General features: G+C 48.3%; 1 protein-coding gene across 1 annotated transcript; it reads right to left on the bottom strand.

Moving 5' to 3' along the window:
- Positions 1-16488: 16488 nt before the first annotated feature.
- On the bottom strand, positions 16489-18273 carry PV10_05301 (uncharacterized protein; the record flags this gene model as incomplete). The annotated part of the gene is made up of 4 exons (XM_016369950.1): positions 16489-17073; positions 17126-17255; positions 17912-18174; positions 18226-18273. 4 exons carry the CDS (start codon positions 18271-18273, stop codon positions 16489-16491), a joined length of 1026 nt encoding a protein of 341 aa, XP_016222243.1.
- Between the last annotated feature and the right edge of the window lie 945 nt (positions 18274-19218).

Genomic DNA, 19218 nt, shown 5'->3' with positions numbered 1-19218 from the left:
AAATGCAATTGTAAGTGGAAAGATTTTGGCAAAAGGCGCCAGGATCGGAATGTAGCTGCATAAAAGGTCAGCCACCAGCAACCTCGTCGAGCCTCAGCACCACTCACAGGGACAGATCAGGCAGGACGGATGCTGTAATCAACAAGGCATCAATAGGCTCCATCTGTTGAAACTTGGAAACCTCTTGGGTGGCGTGGAATTCAGTTGCCCCAAACCTCAACGCCTCATCCTTCTTGGAGTCTGACGTCGAGAAGACGACAGCTTCAAATCCAGCTTTGACGGCAAATTGAATGGCCAGATGGCCCAGACCTCCGATCCCCACGATCCCTATTCGCGATCCCGGCTTGAGGTTGTGCTCATATAGAGGACCCCAAACAGCTGTCCAGTCTTGTTAGCCCAATGCTGGTCCACCTTCTGAGCCGCGACGTATACTCACTAGCTCCTCCACACATCAGAGGTCCAACAGCTTCTGATGGATACTCATCTGGGATCTTGAACAGTGCAGACACATCCCAAACTATCCCAGTACTAAAGCAGCCGACGTCCAAGTTGCTAGACCCAAACTGCTCTGAATTCAAGCACTTGAATTGCTGTCCTGTCAGGCATGGCCTGCAATACCCGCAGAACTTCTGCATCCAACCCATGCCCACACGGTCACCAATCTTCAAGTCTGACACCAACGTTGCAGCGCTTCCGAGTTCGACAATCACACCCACGCCTTCATGCCCCAGGCCTTGATCGACGTGCCGATAATGCTCGTCTGTGAAACACACTCCGCAGTGACTGATTTGGACCACAGCTTGGGTCGGACCGACCTCTCGATGGCCCTTAGCCTCCACAATATTTCCATCTTGCGAGCCTTTGAAGACGGTGAAATCAATCCCCATGCTGAAACAATGGATTTCTGTAGATTTAGGGCAACTCTTTAACGTGTAAAAAAAGTGGACAGTCCCTACTAAAGCTACCTCGAGATGAATGGTCTGCTCGGCATGACATGGCGCATCTCAGTGATGGTTCCTGCTCTTTATACCTGTGCCTGTTGGCACTTTGATGCCAGCGCATGTCCGAACTAAGCTGGTAACCAAGCCAGTCCCGAGTCGACCTAGAAATCCTGATATAACGGACCTATCACTAGGCCTAGTCTTCTTTTGAAAGGTCTATTCATTCAAAGTTGCCTCTCAATGTATCGTCCAATAGCTCCGGGCGTATCAGCCAGATTTTGTGGACCTTGACAAGCTCGCCAAAGTATGCGATGCAAAATTACCCTTAAAGACAATAAGTTGACGTATAGGCGCTAGAGTGGCTGCAGAAATCGATGACAAAGCACCACTGTCTACCCCGCCTCGATAACATATTTTACCTAGATAGTACAGAGGTCGACATCGACATCCATAGCATTGTAATCGTCAAAGCTGCCTGAGTCGCTCTTAAATAACCTCGCATCCTTCAGAGATGTGCCGAGACATGATTCTCGCAAACTTTGTGAATCACGAACGGACACCAAGGACCCAGAAAAGGTAAAAGGTCTAGGCTGTCGAGGCGGTGATCTTTTACAATTTGGCTGGTTGCCACACGGGCAACCTCTTCTCTCTGAATGCTGCCAACCCTTCCTTTGCATTGGCCCCTTTCATCAACTTCTTGTCAAACCGCTCATGCGTAAGTTGAAAGGCACGCTCGACGCTCGCCGTTTCCCACGCTTCCCTCAACGCGGCCCTTGTCACAATGATTGCATCTGGCGAGATGTTCGCGATAGTTGTTGCGATCTCAACCGCTTCCACCATCAATGACTCTGGCTTATTAGAGACGCGATTGATCAGGTGGTAGCCCAAAGCCTCTGAGACTGTGAACCGACGCCCAGTAAGAGCCATATCACTGGCCACCGGCAGGCCTACGGTTCGAAGCAACCGTGGAAGTCCTCCTCCACTCGCGTAAAGACCTCGGTGGGCTTCGGGAAGGCCGAATGATGAAGTCGGCGACGCAATCACCATATCACTGATTGCAACACATCGTCAGCCATGCCATCCTCCGAAGCCTCTTACTCTAGGTTAAATCCTACTTACCAGTTCAGAACAATCTCCATTCCTCCACCAAGTGCCAACCCATTCACAGCTGCGATGATCGGTTTTCGACCCACGCGGCGACTGAGACCCGCAAACCCCGAGTTTGGATGACTTTTCGCCCAGGGACTAGTCGACTGAACGGCAAACTGATTCTCTGAGTTGACCTTATCGATTTCGATCAGGTCAGACCCAGCACAAAATGCCTTCGTTCCTGTCCCTGTGATAATGCCAACTCGCAAAGACTCCTCCGCATCGAAAAACGACCAAAGAGCGTCAAGCTGCCAATGAAGGGCATAAGGTATCGAATTCATCCGATGAGGTCGATCGATCGTGACTATCATGATGTGACGGATTGAAAAGTCCAACTTGCAACCGTCCACCTTAGGGGGTGTGCGGTGTCCTTGATAGTTCGACATATTGCAATGGGTTTACTAGGCAAGGTTCTCTCTGCTTGACTTCCTGGCGATGTACTTCTAGGTGGTACACCAACAATTGGAACGCTAACTCTTGCTTTTGCTCTCTCTGTCGTTTTCATTTGCGGGGGATCCAGGAAGAGGTCAGAGTTACGAACGCCGAATCACTTTCAGTCCCCAAGGGAAAACCCCGCGCGGCTATTGCCCCATGTCTTTAACATGTTGATATTAGGTGGATAATTATGGTATTTTGAAATCTGGAGTGTGAAGACCACAGTTCGTTGTAGAGTAACCGGGAACGCCGGGGTCTCAAAATCTGCTGCACTCTCGATCACAGTTTAGCCACAGCTACTCCATCCTTCTCTGCAATTGTCTCGACTTGATAATAGCGGAGATACTGCCCTAGAACAGCCTTCTCTTCTACAGTATTCTTCGTTTTAGATAGAAAAGCGCTCCCGCCGGATAAGACCCCTTTCAGAGGAATCTCAAGCTTCTTGCCATTGACGTTGTACGGAATTTCAGACACAGCGAATATGCATTGTGGCACATGTCGCCGGCTAAGATCTCTGGTAATTTGGTCACGTATCGCCTTTTCTAGTGTCGCCGAGAAATGGCTACCACTCTGCATGCGTATGAAGAGGAAAACTCGTTCCACTTGATCCGCAGGCCTCTGTTGGGATGCACAGATGCTGTCCAAGATCTGATCAGCAAAATTCCGTTCAATGATTGAGTAAATCTCAGCAGTTCCAAAGCGGACACCAGAAGGATTCAGTACACCATCACTTCGGCCGAGTATCACCAATGATTTCGTTTGAGGATTCTGTCGAATGAAGTCCCCATGTCTCCAAACATGTGGGAATGTTGAGAAGTATGTATCGAAGTATTTAATTCTCTCGGGGTCATTCCAGAAGCCGACTGGCATGTTGGGAAATGGCTTTTTGCAGACTAGCTCTCCACTGATCCCTTCTTTGACAGGTTGACCTGTTTGATCAAAGATGTCGATATCCATGCCCAGAGCCTTGACAGTCATCTCCCCAGCATAGCATGGCAAATTTATCGAGCCTTCGATAAAGTTGCCACAAAGTTCCGTCCCCCCAGAAAAAGAGATTTGACACAGGGGCCCGAAGGTTTGTTTAAGCCATAGCGATTGGGACTCGGTCAAGATAGCCCCGGCTGAGAGAATCATCCTCAATGCAGGACGACACTGGATACTAACATCATGCTTTTGGAGCTCCGAGAAGTATCGAGGCCCCGCACCCAGGGCTGTAACTCCGGCATCCAGTACAGCATCAAGGCATCGTTGCGGCGAAGGCTGAAAAGGAGATCCATCATAGAGTACCAAGGTTGTGCCACTCATCAGAGCACCGATCATAATGTTCCAGAGGATCCAGCCTATCCCGGAATAATGATAATACACGTCTTTGCCAGAGCCAAAGTTCCGGTGGAGGAATGCCTCTTTCATCCCGTTCATAATGACACCGCCGTGGCCGTGTATGATCCCTTTAGGTGTTCCTGTAGTTCCAGACGAAAAGGCTACTAACAGTGGATGTGAGAATGAAACTTGGGTGAATTTCAGCTGTCTCCCACTCCCACGGCTCCGAAAGTCGTCGAGTGCTAACCAGCCATCAGGCGTTTGAGTCGACGTACAGACCAGACAGGCATCGGGGGATCTGTCAAGTTGTTTGTACACTTCACTGACCCTTTTTGAGATATCATGTCGCTTTCCGCCGTAAATATAGGATGATTCTGAGAATACCAATCTGGGCCGGAACTGGCTCATCCGGTCTAGCAGAACCCGTTCTCCAGCATCTGTTGCAAAAGATGAGAATATGGCGCCGATCGAGGCCGTGGCCAGTAATAGAGCTAGCGAAATATCCCCCGTACTGCCAATAACACAAATGATGTCCCCTTTGGCAACTCCGGACGCCCTCATCGCATCAGCAAGCTGGCGTACTGTTTCCCAAAGCTCGATCCAGGTCACTTCTCGCCCTGTCAAGTCATCTTCTGACAGGCATTTCAGAGCAACACTATGGTCATACTTGGCCAGCATATTTTCGGCATAGTTTAGACGTGCTTCGGGGAAAAACTGTGGGAATTGATCAATGGATGCACTTTCGTCTACAGCCATGGTTGGTTGCACGGAAGCCTTGACTGGGAAATAATCCCACAGGGACATCCAGAAGTCATTAGGTCGTCTGACTGAGAACTCGTGTAACTCAGCATACGACTTTATGCCTAGACCATGTCGACTATTAATCCAGTCCCGGTAATCATCGAGGTTCGTCCGAAGTCCCTCTGGTGGGTTGTAAATTGTGCTTGGATTCCCATCAAACTTGCTAGCTTTCTCCCAGGACTTATCCCCCGTGGAGGTAGGTCTGCCAACCAGATGTAGACCCATTTGCAAATTCGATGAAATTGAATGCTACCAATGGTGGAAATGCAGAAACCCAAGTTCCATCCATTTAAAGTAACATATTTAGGGTGTGCTATGCTCTACAAGCTGGGTTTCTTCGCATTTAAAACCCCGCCGCACTTGAAATTCAGGAGAACAGACTCGATGCGGCTGCTTCGAAGGCTGAGGGGTCCAAGCATCTAGCCATTTAGGCTCAAAGGCTCAAGAAAACAACTTGGTCTCAAGGTCTGCGTTCTATGAGCATCGCATATCATATGCCAAAGCCGTCCCTCTGAATTCTCACCCTGTTGAATCCTTCGTTGGGGCCCTGCACCAGTTTGTCTGACACACTGTCTCTCACTCAATCCCGCTCGGCTATCATTGGGCAGCAATGGGTCACAATCTCGATACGGTCTCTAAGCGCGAACGCAAACGACATGACTATGGGTATCAGGCCGAATACCGATTGAGGTGGTATGTGGAGAGTTAGACCCATTGAGACTGTATCAGCTGATTGACCTAGGAACGACAACGACATTTTCGGTCATATGAACAACCCATGCTACGGGGTTTTATGTGATAGCATTGTCAATCAATATATGATAGAGGAGTGTGGGTACACCATGAACCAGCACGAGCAGGCGGCTATCATCGCCAACACATATTTTGATTATTTCGGTTCGGTCAGCTATCCGGACGTAGTAGAATGTGGTTTACGAGTTGTCAAACTGGGCAAATCCGCGGTTACGTACGAGGTTGGTATCTTCAAGAAGGGAGAGATAGAAGTCAAAGCAGTGGGTGGCTCTACCCACGTCTATGTTGGCCAGAGCGGTGGCAGATTGGGCCGACCGCTGAAGGATGGGATGCCTCGACCCATGAGGGAGGGCTATGAGAGATTGATCAAGAAACAAAGCCCCGCATCAAAGCTGTAGAGCTGGAATTTACACATTGGTAATCTAGAGTGTGAATGGACGATACTTTACTAACACTCACATCGTCAAGGGCATCGTCATTTGCTGCAAGGCGGTACACCTCTTCATTTGAAATGAGTAAAGATAAACTTTGCTGAGGCCCTGTCTCATGACTCAACGCAAATCAGGGTGGGGTTTTATGAACTTCTTCTGAGATACCAACGTGGCTACATAGGGCTTTTGCCATAGAAGTACTGTCGCGAAGAGCATCTTGATATTCCCGCTAGCTGATTTCCCCACTGGGTTTGTTTGAGGTACACACGGTCTGCGTACCTAGTATGGCCTCACAGCAAATGCTCGCGCACTAGACAAAGGCTATAATACCCCTGAGAATGCATTTGAGACGAAAACCCTCGTAGAGCCTTTAGCAAAATCAAAAATGGGGTCAGCTGAACCCGAGAACAGCTACGATGTCATTATCATTGGTGCCGGTTTTAGTGGCATGTATAACTTGCACCATTTACGAAAAGCAGGGTTCTCAGTCCACTGCTTTGAAGAAGGCCCAACCCTGGGCGGAACTTGGTATTGGAATTGCTACCCAGGCGCAAGGGTAGACACCATAGTCCCGGTCTATCAATTCACTGGACAAGAGACTTGGAAAAATTGGAATTGGACCCAACTTTATCCAGATCGAAATGAGATACAAAATTACTTCCAGCACGTTGGAAAAGTATGGAATCTTGAGAAAGACATATCGTTCAATACCAGAGCCAATTCGATAACATGGGATTCATTGACCCAGTCATGGAATGTCGCGACAGGACCCTCCAGCGAAATCGTCCACAAAGCTCAGTTTGTGATATTGTGTACGGGATTTGCCTCTAAGCCTTACACTCCTTCCTACAAGGACATCGAACTGTTCCAGGGTCAGCACTTTCACACTGCCCGATGGCCTCAGTGTGGTGTGGACCTACAAGACAAGAGTGTCGCGATCATTGGGACAGGAGCTAGTGGCGTACAGATGGTCCAGTCATGCGGCAAGACAGCCTCAAAGTTGATCGTGTTTCAGAGAACGCCCAACCTTGCCTTGCCTATGGGCCAAGGAAAGGTTGATGAAGAACTGAATCAAAAGATGAAGGAAGAATTTGCTGAGACCAAGAATAAAATTGACACAACTTTCGCTGGCTTCGCGTATGACTTTACGGATAAGATGGGAGCCACTGCGACAGAAACCGAGAAATTGGAATTGTTTGAGGAACTCTATGATGCTGGCGGCCTGCAACTTTGGCTGGGTAACTTCAAAGACATGCTCCAAGATCGGCAGGTTAACGATGCAGCGTACAGGTTCTGGCGCGAGAAGACTGTGGCAAGAATCAAGGATCCTGTCAAAGCGGAGAAGTTAGCACCATCTAAAGCTCCTCACCCATTCGGCGCCAAACGAGTCAGTCTAGAGCAAGGTTTCTTTGAAGTATTTAACCAAGATAATGTCGAGCTCGTGGACACGTGCGCCACCCCTATTCAGGAGTTCACCGCAAAAGGTATCAAAACGTCAGACGGCCGTGAACACGAGATTGATATAGTTGTCTTTGCGACCGGATTTGATGCAATTACTGGAAGTATCACTAAGATCGATATCCAAGGAAAGTCTGAAAGCATTCGCGACAAATGGAAGCGGGGCGTTTACTCACACCTGGGCATGGCAACCAGCGGATTTCCAAACATGTTTTTTGTGTACGGTCCGCAAGCTCCAACTGCTTTTACTACAGGGCCTGCTTGCGCTGAGATGCAGGGAAAATGGATCGTCGAATGTCTTGAGTCTATGCGGCAAAATAAGTATCGAACAATTGAGGCGACAGAGGAAGCAGAGGCTGATTGGCGCGAGCACGTGAATGATGTGGGCACTAACAGTCTCATCCACGAAGCAGAGAGCTGGTACTTTGGCGGTAACATTCCTGGAAAGCCAAAGGAAGCGCTCAACTATATGAGTGGTGTCCCTTCCTACAAGAAGCAAATCCAGGCGTCGGCGGCGTCGGGATACGCTGGCTTTTTGTTGAAGCGGTCTCATATTTCACAATAGTTAAGTCATGTACCTTTCCACAACAGTAACTATCGTCAAGACTGCTAGATTGAGAGTTCTGTGTTCCCTATAACTTGGACTGAGCCTTGAGCGAGCAGCGATTGGGACGGCTAAGGATGAAAGCATAGGCTCCCGACGCACAATAGTATGCCATGAGGAGTGGAATATTTCTAAGTTACGCGACTTTTGTTGCCTTCGTTGCGCCTGTCGAAATACGATACTGAAGCATGTTTCTGGATAATCTGACCCATCCACGAATTCCCACATCTCAAGGCTGTGGAAGAAGGCAACTACTAGGATACTGAGCCTCGCACAACTAACCATTCACTCATTGGATTAAAGGAAGGGGAATTATCAACCCCCGCCGCCACTGTACGTCCTTAGTTCACAAGACCACTCGGTAGGGTAAGGAGACATTAAGAATCTAAACTTTGCACGTCAAATATGGTTTAAAGCTGGAGAATATATGTGTATCACCAGATATAGCAGGTCGATAAGGGGGACGTTAAAACCCCCGCGGTGCCTCTTACATGGAGATAAAGGATACAAGAGCCTTGATCTTGTCCAACTTGTGTCCCAGACAGAACGACTAGCCAAACAACATCTCCACACGGCCTCCAGTTCCAAAAATGCAGCCTATCAAAAGGGCTAAAGCGAACAGGTACAACTTCGCCATTGCGTTCTTCGTTGCGCTGGGGTCTTTCACCTATGGGTACAACTCAGCAATAATAGGTACCGTCATCGGTCAGCCTTCCTTCTATGACTATTTTGGGTTCGAGGCAACAACACCTTACGGCTCTTCCATCATTGGGGCATTGAATGGACTTTACGCCGGAGCCGGCGTGATTGGCTCTTTGAGTGTATTCACCCTGCTTGATGTGCTTGGTCGTCGACGAGCTATTCAGGTTGCAGCGGTTGTCTGTGTAATCACTGCCGCTTTACAAGCCGGGTCGGTGCATATCGCCATGTTCCTCGCAGCACGCTTCTTCAACGGCCTAGGAGTCGCATGGCTGAATTGCTCCGTCCCGACGTACCTCTCGGAGATCTCTCCGGCTCTTCAGCGAGGCCGTATTGTTGGTGCGCATGGGTTTATTCTCTGCTCCGGCTATGTAAGTATGATGTACAATTGTGTATTGAGTTGGTAGTTGACAGGACTAGGCCGTTTCCAACTGGTCGGGGCTGGGTACCTACTATGAGCCGAATGGTACAATCCAATGGAGACTGCTTCTATCCTTACAATGTGTCGCCCCCCTGATTCTAACTCTGGGAAGTCCATTGATCCCAGAGTCTCCGAGGTGGCTCATCAACAATGGCCATGATCAAAAAGGTTTGACGAACTCCCCAATTCAGAATCTCTTTCTCACTTGGCTGATTGCCAGCTAGGACTTGATGTGCTCGAGAGGCTACACGCAAATGATGATGATCCCCACCATGTTGGTGCACGGGAAGAGTTCGTGCAGATACAAACACAGCTTGCACTCGACGGGCTCCAAAAAGTCAGGACCTTCTGGCAGATTATGAAGGTGCCATCATTTCGGAAGCGGATGTTTTACGGTTTCTGGGTTCAAGCATCTGCACAATCGACGGGAGTTCTCGTTATTTCAAACTACATGGTGGGGGTATTCATCTGCTTTCGAACAGTGAGGTGCTAACTAGATGTCGAAGGTTCTTATGTTGAACAATCTGGGCCTTACTGGCTCCCAACCATTACTCCTGTTAGCCATATACAACTCCTGGGCTGCTTTCCTGAACTGGATCAACTCGCTCATTATTGACCGCTTTGGCCGGATTAAGGTAATCGTTACATGCCTGGTAATATTTATTCCTTGTCCAATGCTGGACCCTGCTGAAATTCGACTAGAGTGGATGCGTGATATGCATCATATTCGAAACTGCCTTGGTTGCACACTATGGTGGTATCGACAATACCAACAAAGCCGGCTCTGGAGCGGCAGTCTTCTTCATATTCGCATTTGTAACATTCTATGGTGCGGGGCTGGACGTGAGCTCCTATGTGTATTGCAGCGAGATTTTTCCAACAAACATCCGTGCTAGGGGAGTCGGGTTTTCAGTAGCCGGATTGTTCCTGATGACAACGAGTAAGATCTTTCTACGTATCTGACAGATCCCCAAATGCTGACAAAGACATAGTATATACGACAGCAGCTGGCCCCGCCTTCGTGAGTATTGGCTGGAGATTCTACATTGTGTTTATCGTGGTGACATCGGCAATGCTTCCATTAATCATGTTCAAGTTACCTGAAACCAAAGGTCTCAGTCTGGAAGAAATAGGCGCCCTTTTTGGGGACGAGGTTGCCGTCGATATCACGCATCTATCGGTGCAAGAGAGACAAGAACTTGATGAGAGACTTGCTCGAACTATCGACATGAAAGACTTTGATATGAAGCAGGTCACCGAAATGGAGGACATCAGGATTGACACTGTTGATGAGAAATGAATATGAAAGGGGTTCAGGTCGCACCCTCGGATGAAGACGCAACTTTGGTATGCAAATATGGCCTTTCTGCGCGGTAAAAAGCTGGCATTTCTATATATCTCATTAGGATTGGCTTGGTCGTCTTTGTGTATGAATATCACTGGCAAGATTGTGCTCATGGCACACAAGATGCTGCAGCTTGGGGTGTACTGTCGAGGTTCCGCTAGTCTTGATCTAAAATTGAGGCTGCATGACACAGATTTACAATGCTTGCGCAGGGACAGCAAAGAGTTATCACGGCACCATCGCGTTGATCAAGTCCATTTATGGGCAGTAGAAACGTAATACCAAACTCAGCCCCCTCGGCCCTCTATTGGGCGCTTTTGATGATCTCATACAGAGTTCGTCTTTGTTACATTCAGAAAACCCCACATTGGATGATGGCAAACAATCTGGAGAAATGGCGATTGTGCTTGCCTTTGAGTTTCGCCCTCTCCTCATTGTGATGGTCAAGATGAGAACATTCCGTGGCGGACCTTAGGCTCTCGAGATCACCTATACGTCCGGATCTCACCCACAAATACAAATCTGACTCCTGAACCCCAGAAAACCCCACTCACTCTTCTACAATGCGGGGTTCCTTGGCTAGTTGATTCTTTCTACCATCAAAATCCAAAATCCCCGCCAGCTTTCGCCCAGCTGCTGGGGATCCCCACAGACTAAATGAGAAAACAACTTGAAGACTGATATCTCAAATCAGCCCAAGCTGGACAAGGCAGTATGACCAAAGGCAACATATGTTCGGCATGACAGGCAGTTCTCGAACATCTTACGTCTGCAAGGAATGTGGGCAGATTCTTTCGCGACAGGATCACCTGGAGCGTCATCGTATCACCGCTCACACTACACGTGACAATGTCCAGGATTGCGCTTGTGTTGAATGTGGGCGGAGATTTTCGCGAAGGTAAGATGAAATGAATGAACACGGTCCTAGGCATAATTCCCACTGACAATTGCACAGAGATGTCCTGATCAGGCACCTCCGTGTCCTGCATGGTATCGAAAGTGAACCAAGACCCAAGGGGCGCCCGAAGAAGTCAATTCAGAGAGCGGACGATCACAGGCAAGTTATTTTGAGTTCATTGATCATTGCTGACGAGACCTAGTCCGACAATACGTTCACAAGCGAGATTATCTGTCGCTGCCACCCGTCCAACAGTCGAAGGGCATGAGGCAGGTCCTGAATTATGTGATATTAGTATCCATGAACCACAAACGCAACCTGGACCTAGAGTTAATGCGAATCTCGAACATGTCGACGGCGAGATCATCTCTGACCTGCCTACGATAGACAATGGTCATGGAGATCGTGAACGCACGCCAGCCTCTCATGCACCGGTGCAGAGCGGGTCAGCAATTCCAACCTTTGAAGAACTCGAGTCTGCTACGACGCTCATCAACCCATCTCTTCTCGAGGAAAATCTTCTTCCAGTATTCCAGAGAAGCCCTACCCAAGTCGAGGTTGCAAGTAATCCCATGGATGGTCAGTTGCTCGAAACAACATTGAGTATTTATTGACTGAGTTTGATAGCTTTCGGCTGGCCTAACTTAGAAGGCGATGTATCTTTGCTAGGATGGATGAATGAGGAGGGTCAAGGTTACTCCTCATTCGAGGTTCCAGATATCAACATGACAGATTTCTACATGCAAGGCTTTGAGGACCAATTTACATCAGAGGGAGCTCGGACGAACTCTGGGAATCGTATCGTACCACCTCTAACAAGGCTTGCCACGCCGCTACCAAGCGATTCAAGCCCACCATTGACCTCTCATCCATTCGGGCCATCCGCAAAAGAGTCGCTGCTTTCATCGTCCACACAAGGCAACGATACAGACACATCACCTCTGGAAGAGGCTGCAGACTCGGTTCCAGTAGACAAAGAGGCAGATTCCAATACGTGGCCATTCGAATGGCACTCGACCAAAACTGACAACAAACTTGTTCTCCCCGAACTGCAAACTAATGATATTAGAAGAACGAGGAAGCCGAATCGCCCGGCTAAGGACCATCCGGGTCAACAGAACTCCCATTTTTTCGGTAACTCTGATATATTTGACGCGACTAAGCGGTCCAGCATTATTCAACTGCTTAGCCTCCCGCTCACCCGAACCCCGTGGCCAGAGGATGTCAGCATTCTGAGGGCGATCCCTGGACCAGAAGTTCTTCACCATTTGGTTGACTTGTATTTCTTACACTTTCACGAGGTACCTATATACACATTCGAAGATCCCCCTTAGAATACGCGTTGACCTGGCTAACCGATTCCAAGCTTTGGCCTATAGTCCACCAGCCGACTTTCAACAATGCCGATACTCCAACCATTCAGATTCTCTCCATGGCCTGCATTGGGGCTTGCTTTTCCGGACTCGACCACGCCCTCGATTTTGCCGATGCGTTGGCCGAGCTAACGCGGCGGACATCTACTTGGATGGTATGGTATTCCCCTCCCCCTTCTTGATTCTTCCCAAAGTCTAATAAATGTTGCTCTAGGCTGAACATGATCCGCGCTTCCTTCGTTCGCCATCATATGGAATCTCACTTCTTCTTCAACACATTCATGCGATTGGGTCTGGATCACAACGACTCTTTGAAATTACCGATTCGTCACGCACCCGGCTGGTCAGCATTGGTCGGCACATGATCCACTTCAATGCCACGCTCCATGCCTCCAATTCGGGGCTTTCGTCTAGGAGTGGAGACACCTATGAAAGTTGGCTGGAATGGATCAAACTAGAGCAAGTCAAAAGGTTGATTTGGTTCATATTCGTAAGCTACTTGTTGACACAGGCCTGTACGCTTCACTGACAGCGAGCAAAGGAGTTCGATTGCTTTTACACGGCATTCTCCAAGCAGCCTCCATGCATGAAATTCGAAGAATTGCCTCTCGAGTTTCCATGCGAACAATTATACTGGGAAGCACCCACTGTATTTGCATGGGCGTCTTGCCCTTACCAGTCGCCCCCGCGCGGTGTTCCTACGATGCCCACCCTCCGTGCCTTGTTGAACAAGGAGACAGACATTGCGTCGTCACTGAAACCACTTGACGATTTGAGTAAACGACTCTTGACTCGAAGTCTTGGAAGGTGTTTGGAATCTATTCAAGTTCAGATGGAGTCTGGGGTTTATAATGTCCTGTGGGAAGATAGCAGTGGAAGAGCCGTTACCACCGCTACCAGAGCCCGTATCTCACGATCAATAATGTTGGTCTGCGATCACACGTGGAAGAACGTGTCACAAGGCTCCAATTTAAGATCAGCCTTGCGCATAGCGATCGCTACCCACTACTCCCACATATACGCAGCCGGCAGATTGACTGGTATCATCACTCGCATCGCACGCCGGAGAGCCGCCGAGGCTGACTCCCCATTCGGAGGCAACCATTATAATCTACCAAATACCACAGAAGGTGTTACAAGAGAGAATGCCCACGAGGATGTTTTCATCAAGACAGCATTTCAAGAGGACCCTAGGAATATCCGGGAACTGATGTGGCATGCCACTCAGGTGATATTTCTTCAGCGCCGTCATCCCTTCAATTCCCCACATGAGCCGCTGTCAGTTTTTCTGGCAGGAATTTCTTTATGGGCTTTCCTCAAGTACTTTAACCCAGAGGGTTGCCAACCCGAGGCCGATATCTCGGTGCAGCTCGATGAGCCTTACTTTGGTACTCAGCAAGATGTGCAATATGCACTCCAAGAATGGATCGAGAAAGGTGGTAAGACCTACCTTGATGGAATCGGAAATGTTCGGTCTTCAGATGCTCCAAGGAGGATGCTAGAGTTATGTATTGACATGACCAAACGGCTAAAGGTATGGAAAATGGCCTTAAAGGTCTCCGAAATATTCTCTCGGCTACTACAACGTGAGGACCAAGAGCGTGATGGGGAGAGTACAGCCATGACGATGTATACGTCGTAGTCACAAATGGATCCAGCTACTCAATTTATGAACTGTAATTATACGATTCACATAGCAACCTCCCTTATAATGCCGCGTGACGATGGGGTCTAACCAAATGTGATCCCTGTCTTGTCATCCTTGATGTCGCATACAAGGAATGCCTTGGAGAACATTCCACCTGCAATGATTCTTTTATTATAGGGGTCCACAGCTGCACCGGTTAGGACGCTCAGCTGCTTTCCGTCATCCCAGAATAGAAGCTCAGGAGCATACCCCTTGTCTTTGCTTAGTCGAACAATGGCAGACTCGCAGAGAGTGTCATAGTCGAGTCCACCAGGGCCGAAACCACGCTTGAAGAGGGTAATAAGGTTTGGAAAAACTGTTAATTGGTCAGAATTTGGCAAAAGCAATAGAGATCAGGACTGTAATTTGCCTGGGACAACAATATCTCCGTTTGTGGGTATTTGAGCAAGGTTATCAGGTGTTCCTCCTAGCCTCTGGATGTTGATATTAGCTGGGGTTGAAGGGTCTTTCTCTGCCAATTACTGGGTCTTCACGAAGATGGCTTACCACTTTTCTCTCCAAAATCAAATCTTTAGTGGATGGGTCAACTTCATATATGTTTGTTGTACCCTCGTAGAGGTCGTTCACAAGCAAGGTCTTGCCATCATCCACGAGAAGAACCCCATTGGCATACTGCAGTGGCTCACTAGTAACCACTCGACATGTGGTTTTTGGTCCAGTACCATCACAGTAAATGACATTGGAAGCCCATTTGAACGGCGCGTATTTGTCCTCAAAGTCACGCAGAATACCGTTGTAGTAGTAATGGTCGTTGCTTGAAAAGAAAGATCTGGTTTCAGAAATTGTCAGAGAAAGCAAACTCCAGTCATAGATTCTTGAGTCTTACAATGGCCCTGAAGGAGTTACGGCATTTGGAGTTTTCAGAAGTGGGCTTTTGAGATCTTTGACAAATTTGAGAATGTTGGTACCGATGACATGAGAGAACACCGTGATTGACTCGCCACTGCGCTGGTGATTGACAGCGAAGATGTGGATCTGATGTTAGAGGAGTATGTCAGAGACTGGACCTCTCACTTAACAGAGGCATCGGGGAAATAAAAGGTGGTAGGACCTTTTTAGGGTCGTTCTGAAAGCGCCAAATATCGAGCCCATGGAGAACGAGATCACCATCCCACCCTTGTATCTCTAATTTGGAGGTAACATTGCCCTGAGGACAACCGTTAATCCTTACCCGCCTTACTTGGATGTGGCGTGCTGCTGAGCACAGAGAGAAAGTACCTTGATGTCGTACTTCAAGAAGTATTCACGAAAATCCTTCCTCTTGGATTTTTGATGGTTATTGATTGGTGGGTAGTATTGGGACCGCCCAACCGGAGAGCCACATGCTAAAAGAAGAGCTCGTCAGGCTCGCGGAGCATTCGACGAGCTTCAAGTCTTACCCAGAAATGCAGTATCTGATTCATGATGAATCTTGACATCTTCACAAGTCTCACCAGCTGAAGCATACGTTAGTCGACAGTGATGGAAGCTTGGTTATGACTGACACGGCATGGTCCAGCAATGATCATTGTTAAGGCCTCCGTGTCCAAGATATCTGTCTTTGCGATCTCTGTTCACCGCCCTTCCTCCAAAGCGATTCAGCAGTTCTGTAGGTTTGGCGATAACAATTGAAGTGATCAGAATAAACACTCCTACTAAAGCCTTCCTGAGGCTTACATGTTGTCGTACGTGAACCAATGATAGTGGCATTGTTGTTTGCGACTGCATTTTGATACTGGCTGACATGGTAGCGACTTGTAGTATCGAGCTTGGTCAATCCGTCCGACTTTAGCTCCACGACCTTTTAATTGACGAAAATAAAACACCTGATCCGACTATCACATCTGAAAGGGGTCTAGAGTTTGCCTCCTAAGTGGGGAAACTCATACCAATATCGACAGTGAGATGCCGATACGTAGCCATTGAAACCCCATGGCTCGCGGGGTTTTCAAGCCAATGTGCACCCTAGGGGGAATAACGGAGAATGACAGTAATTGATGGGCGTCTTTTACCATTGTATGTACTGTATTGGGACAAAACTCGATGCATGAGATTAAGAAAACTGCATTCACTTTGGAATCTGGTTGCTAGTAGCATGGATTGTAGATCATACTGCTCCATTGGAAAGCTAGACGGCGTGAAATATGGCCTACGGAGAAGATTGTTGAAACCATCACACGTTGCCTACACTTTCCATCCTCAACAACTCAATAGTCTCGTCGTGAATTAGACCCATATTACTCATGGTTGATCCCGGGCCTGAAGGAAGGGGGCTCCCAACTTCGATTTTTCGTGTTTTGTACTTTAGTGCTTCCAAGACGGTTCCACCCTGATATTCATCATTCTGTACCAAGTCGAGCATGACCATTGCCAGTTCTTCAGGCGTAATTAAGACGTCATCCGCGGTGATTGCTTTCATCTTGTCGGGGTTATTGGTCCACAATGGCGTCTGCACCATACCAGGAGCGACTGCAACGACCTTGATGCCAAACTCATGTTGCAGAGGGGCCAATGACCGTGTGAAGGAAGACACGGCGGCCTTTGAAGCGGCGTAAAGCGGCTGACTGAATAACGCAAACTGGGCAGCGAGTGAAGTGATGTTGAGAATAACGCCTATAGTCTCTGTCGAGCCTCTATTAGCCGATCTTTTGATTTGGTCTCGAATTGCTAGTCGAGTTCCTTTGAACAATGCGGAAACGTTAATATTGAGTGATTGATAGCTGTTTGACTCTGTATCCAGCCAGAAATTTGACCATTTCTATAAGCGATGAGAACAAATGCACGCCAATCAAGCTACCACATGACCTTACTGGTTCAAAAACCCCAGCCCCATTGCACAGGATATCGACCTGTCCGAAGGAACTTCGAGCAAAGGTAAAGAGATCCTCTAGATCACTCCATTTGGATACGTCCGTCTTTTTGAAGAGGACCTTGGTGCGTCTTGGCCAGGATCAGTCTTGTTGGTTCTCAGTGTGAAGGGCACTACTATTTACCTTGTCTGCTGGGTGAGTGTCTTGACCTGTGTGGACTCATCAAGATCTGCTATAACGACATGGGCGCCATGGCTTGACAAAAGGCGAGCGAATGCATGATTGATTCCTGACGAGCTTTAGCAAGACATATGATGAAGAGGAGAAGGTCGCCTGCCTGATGCTGCGCCAGTCACGATCGCCACTTTTCCCTCAACAGAGAACGGCATCCTGATGCTGTTGTTCGCTTTCGGTGATGGAGTCTCGAAGATGAAAGTCTGGATTAGAGAGCGTCATTTTAGTACGAATGGATTATTGAATTGTTATCGTCTTGAATCCCGTGGCATACTGTGGGGGTTTTGGCGTAATGAACGAGGATGTGGAATTGTGTCAAACCTCGCATCAATGCCATCGATCGCTCGATACGGGTCATGTATTTTGGGGTCATAATACCGCTCCTAATCCACGGCTTCTGTTTGGGAGCGAACGTTAAGCGTGCGACCGCATCACCAATGGGACAGAGAACAATTAGAGATGGAGGGGCGATTGCTGCTACATATTGGTGTCGCTATGTGATCTTATTGCGACCTCTCGCAACCCCTATCATTGACTAATGTATTCCCTTACAATGCCTTTAATGGCTTTAACATCTTAGGGGTGGGTGGTTTAGCCAGAACCCCTGAATCTGCGAAGTCTACAAACTCCTGAGCCGCAATGTGCTTTTCGAATGCTTCCCGGCCGGTATAGCGCTCGAATACGTGAAAGTGATCGCGGTCAACGTCATCGCGAGAAATGACATATTCCAAAGTCCCCTCTTCAGACTCGGTCAAACGGATGAGAACTCGAAGATATTTCTCTAGTTGGTCGCCTAGACCTTGTTTGGCAAACAGCTTGATGGAATTCTTAGCATTGGGAGCCTACGAGTTGGGGCTTGAACTTACGTCGGCATATAGGACGAACTCGTCCTCCGGGGGCGTGGGAAGTTGCATGATGGTTCTTTTTGGTAGTTTATAGGGTGTTTTGGACAGGCCCAACCTCAGTTTACTCAGCAAGGCCTATGGCAAAAGACTCCTTAGATATGTTAAATCGCAAATGGATGTCTGGGGAAGTTGGCGGGGGTTCAGGCCTCTCATGGTCATGGCAAATGTGGGGGATTTGGACATCCAGGGAAAACCTGGCGGGGTTTTTGGCAATCCTCGCTTGGAAGAACCAGTCTCTAGGCTTCACACAAATTGTACCAAGTACGTTGAATTCAAACAGAAGTCTCAGGCGATGTTTGTCAGACGGACATCATGATCAAGGTGCGCATCGCACCAAGAAGAGGTTCTACGATGATTTGGCAGATTTAATCCTGTATGATAGGAGCATCACCATAGCATATCTCCTCTTTGTCCATGACAAGTATCTTCCACATGTTATGCCAGCCCTTATACACATCCAAAGCCACTAGATCAGGTGTCAGTATCTGAATGGTAGGGGTATCTATATGCTTACCCATCCACACTCAGATCCACCCCGTTGACGTATCGACTCATTGGGGAGGAGAGAAAAACAATCACATCGGCGATCTGTTGACTGTCAGCCTTCGGGGAGCGGAGTAAAGAATGCCAACCCAGCATACTTCATCTGGCTCACCAAGCCTCCCCATTGGACAATCATCCAAGTATTGTTTCATCCCAACTGAAACTCCGGCCTGTGGGAGTTGTATCATGGGCGTAGCAGTGTATCTGTGATATCATCAGTGCCATGAGAGTATAACATTACATCAAAACTAGTTACCCTGGACAGACAGCATTGATGCGAATGCCATCCTTTGCAAAGTTTCGGGCGTCCTAGGGGCACGAGATCAGTTGGCTGTCCGAGCCAAAGGCAACTCATTCGGTTTTCTCACGTTGCGGGTTAGTCCAATGACTCCGTGTTTGCCTGTGCCGTAG

This window comes from Exophiala mesophila (genome assembly GCF_000836275.1).
Source record: "Exophiala mesophila strain CBS 40295 unplaced genomic scaffold supercont1.4, whole genome shotgun sequence".
Classification (NCBI taxonomy): domain Eukaryota; kingdom Fungi; phylum Ascomycota; class Eurotiomycetes; order Chaetothyriales; family Herpotrichiellaceae; genus Exophiala; species Exophiala mesophila.
Note: the sequence above shows the minus strand (reverse complement) of the source record. Positions and strands in the feature narration are given on the sequence as shown.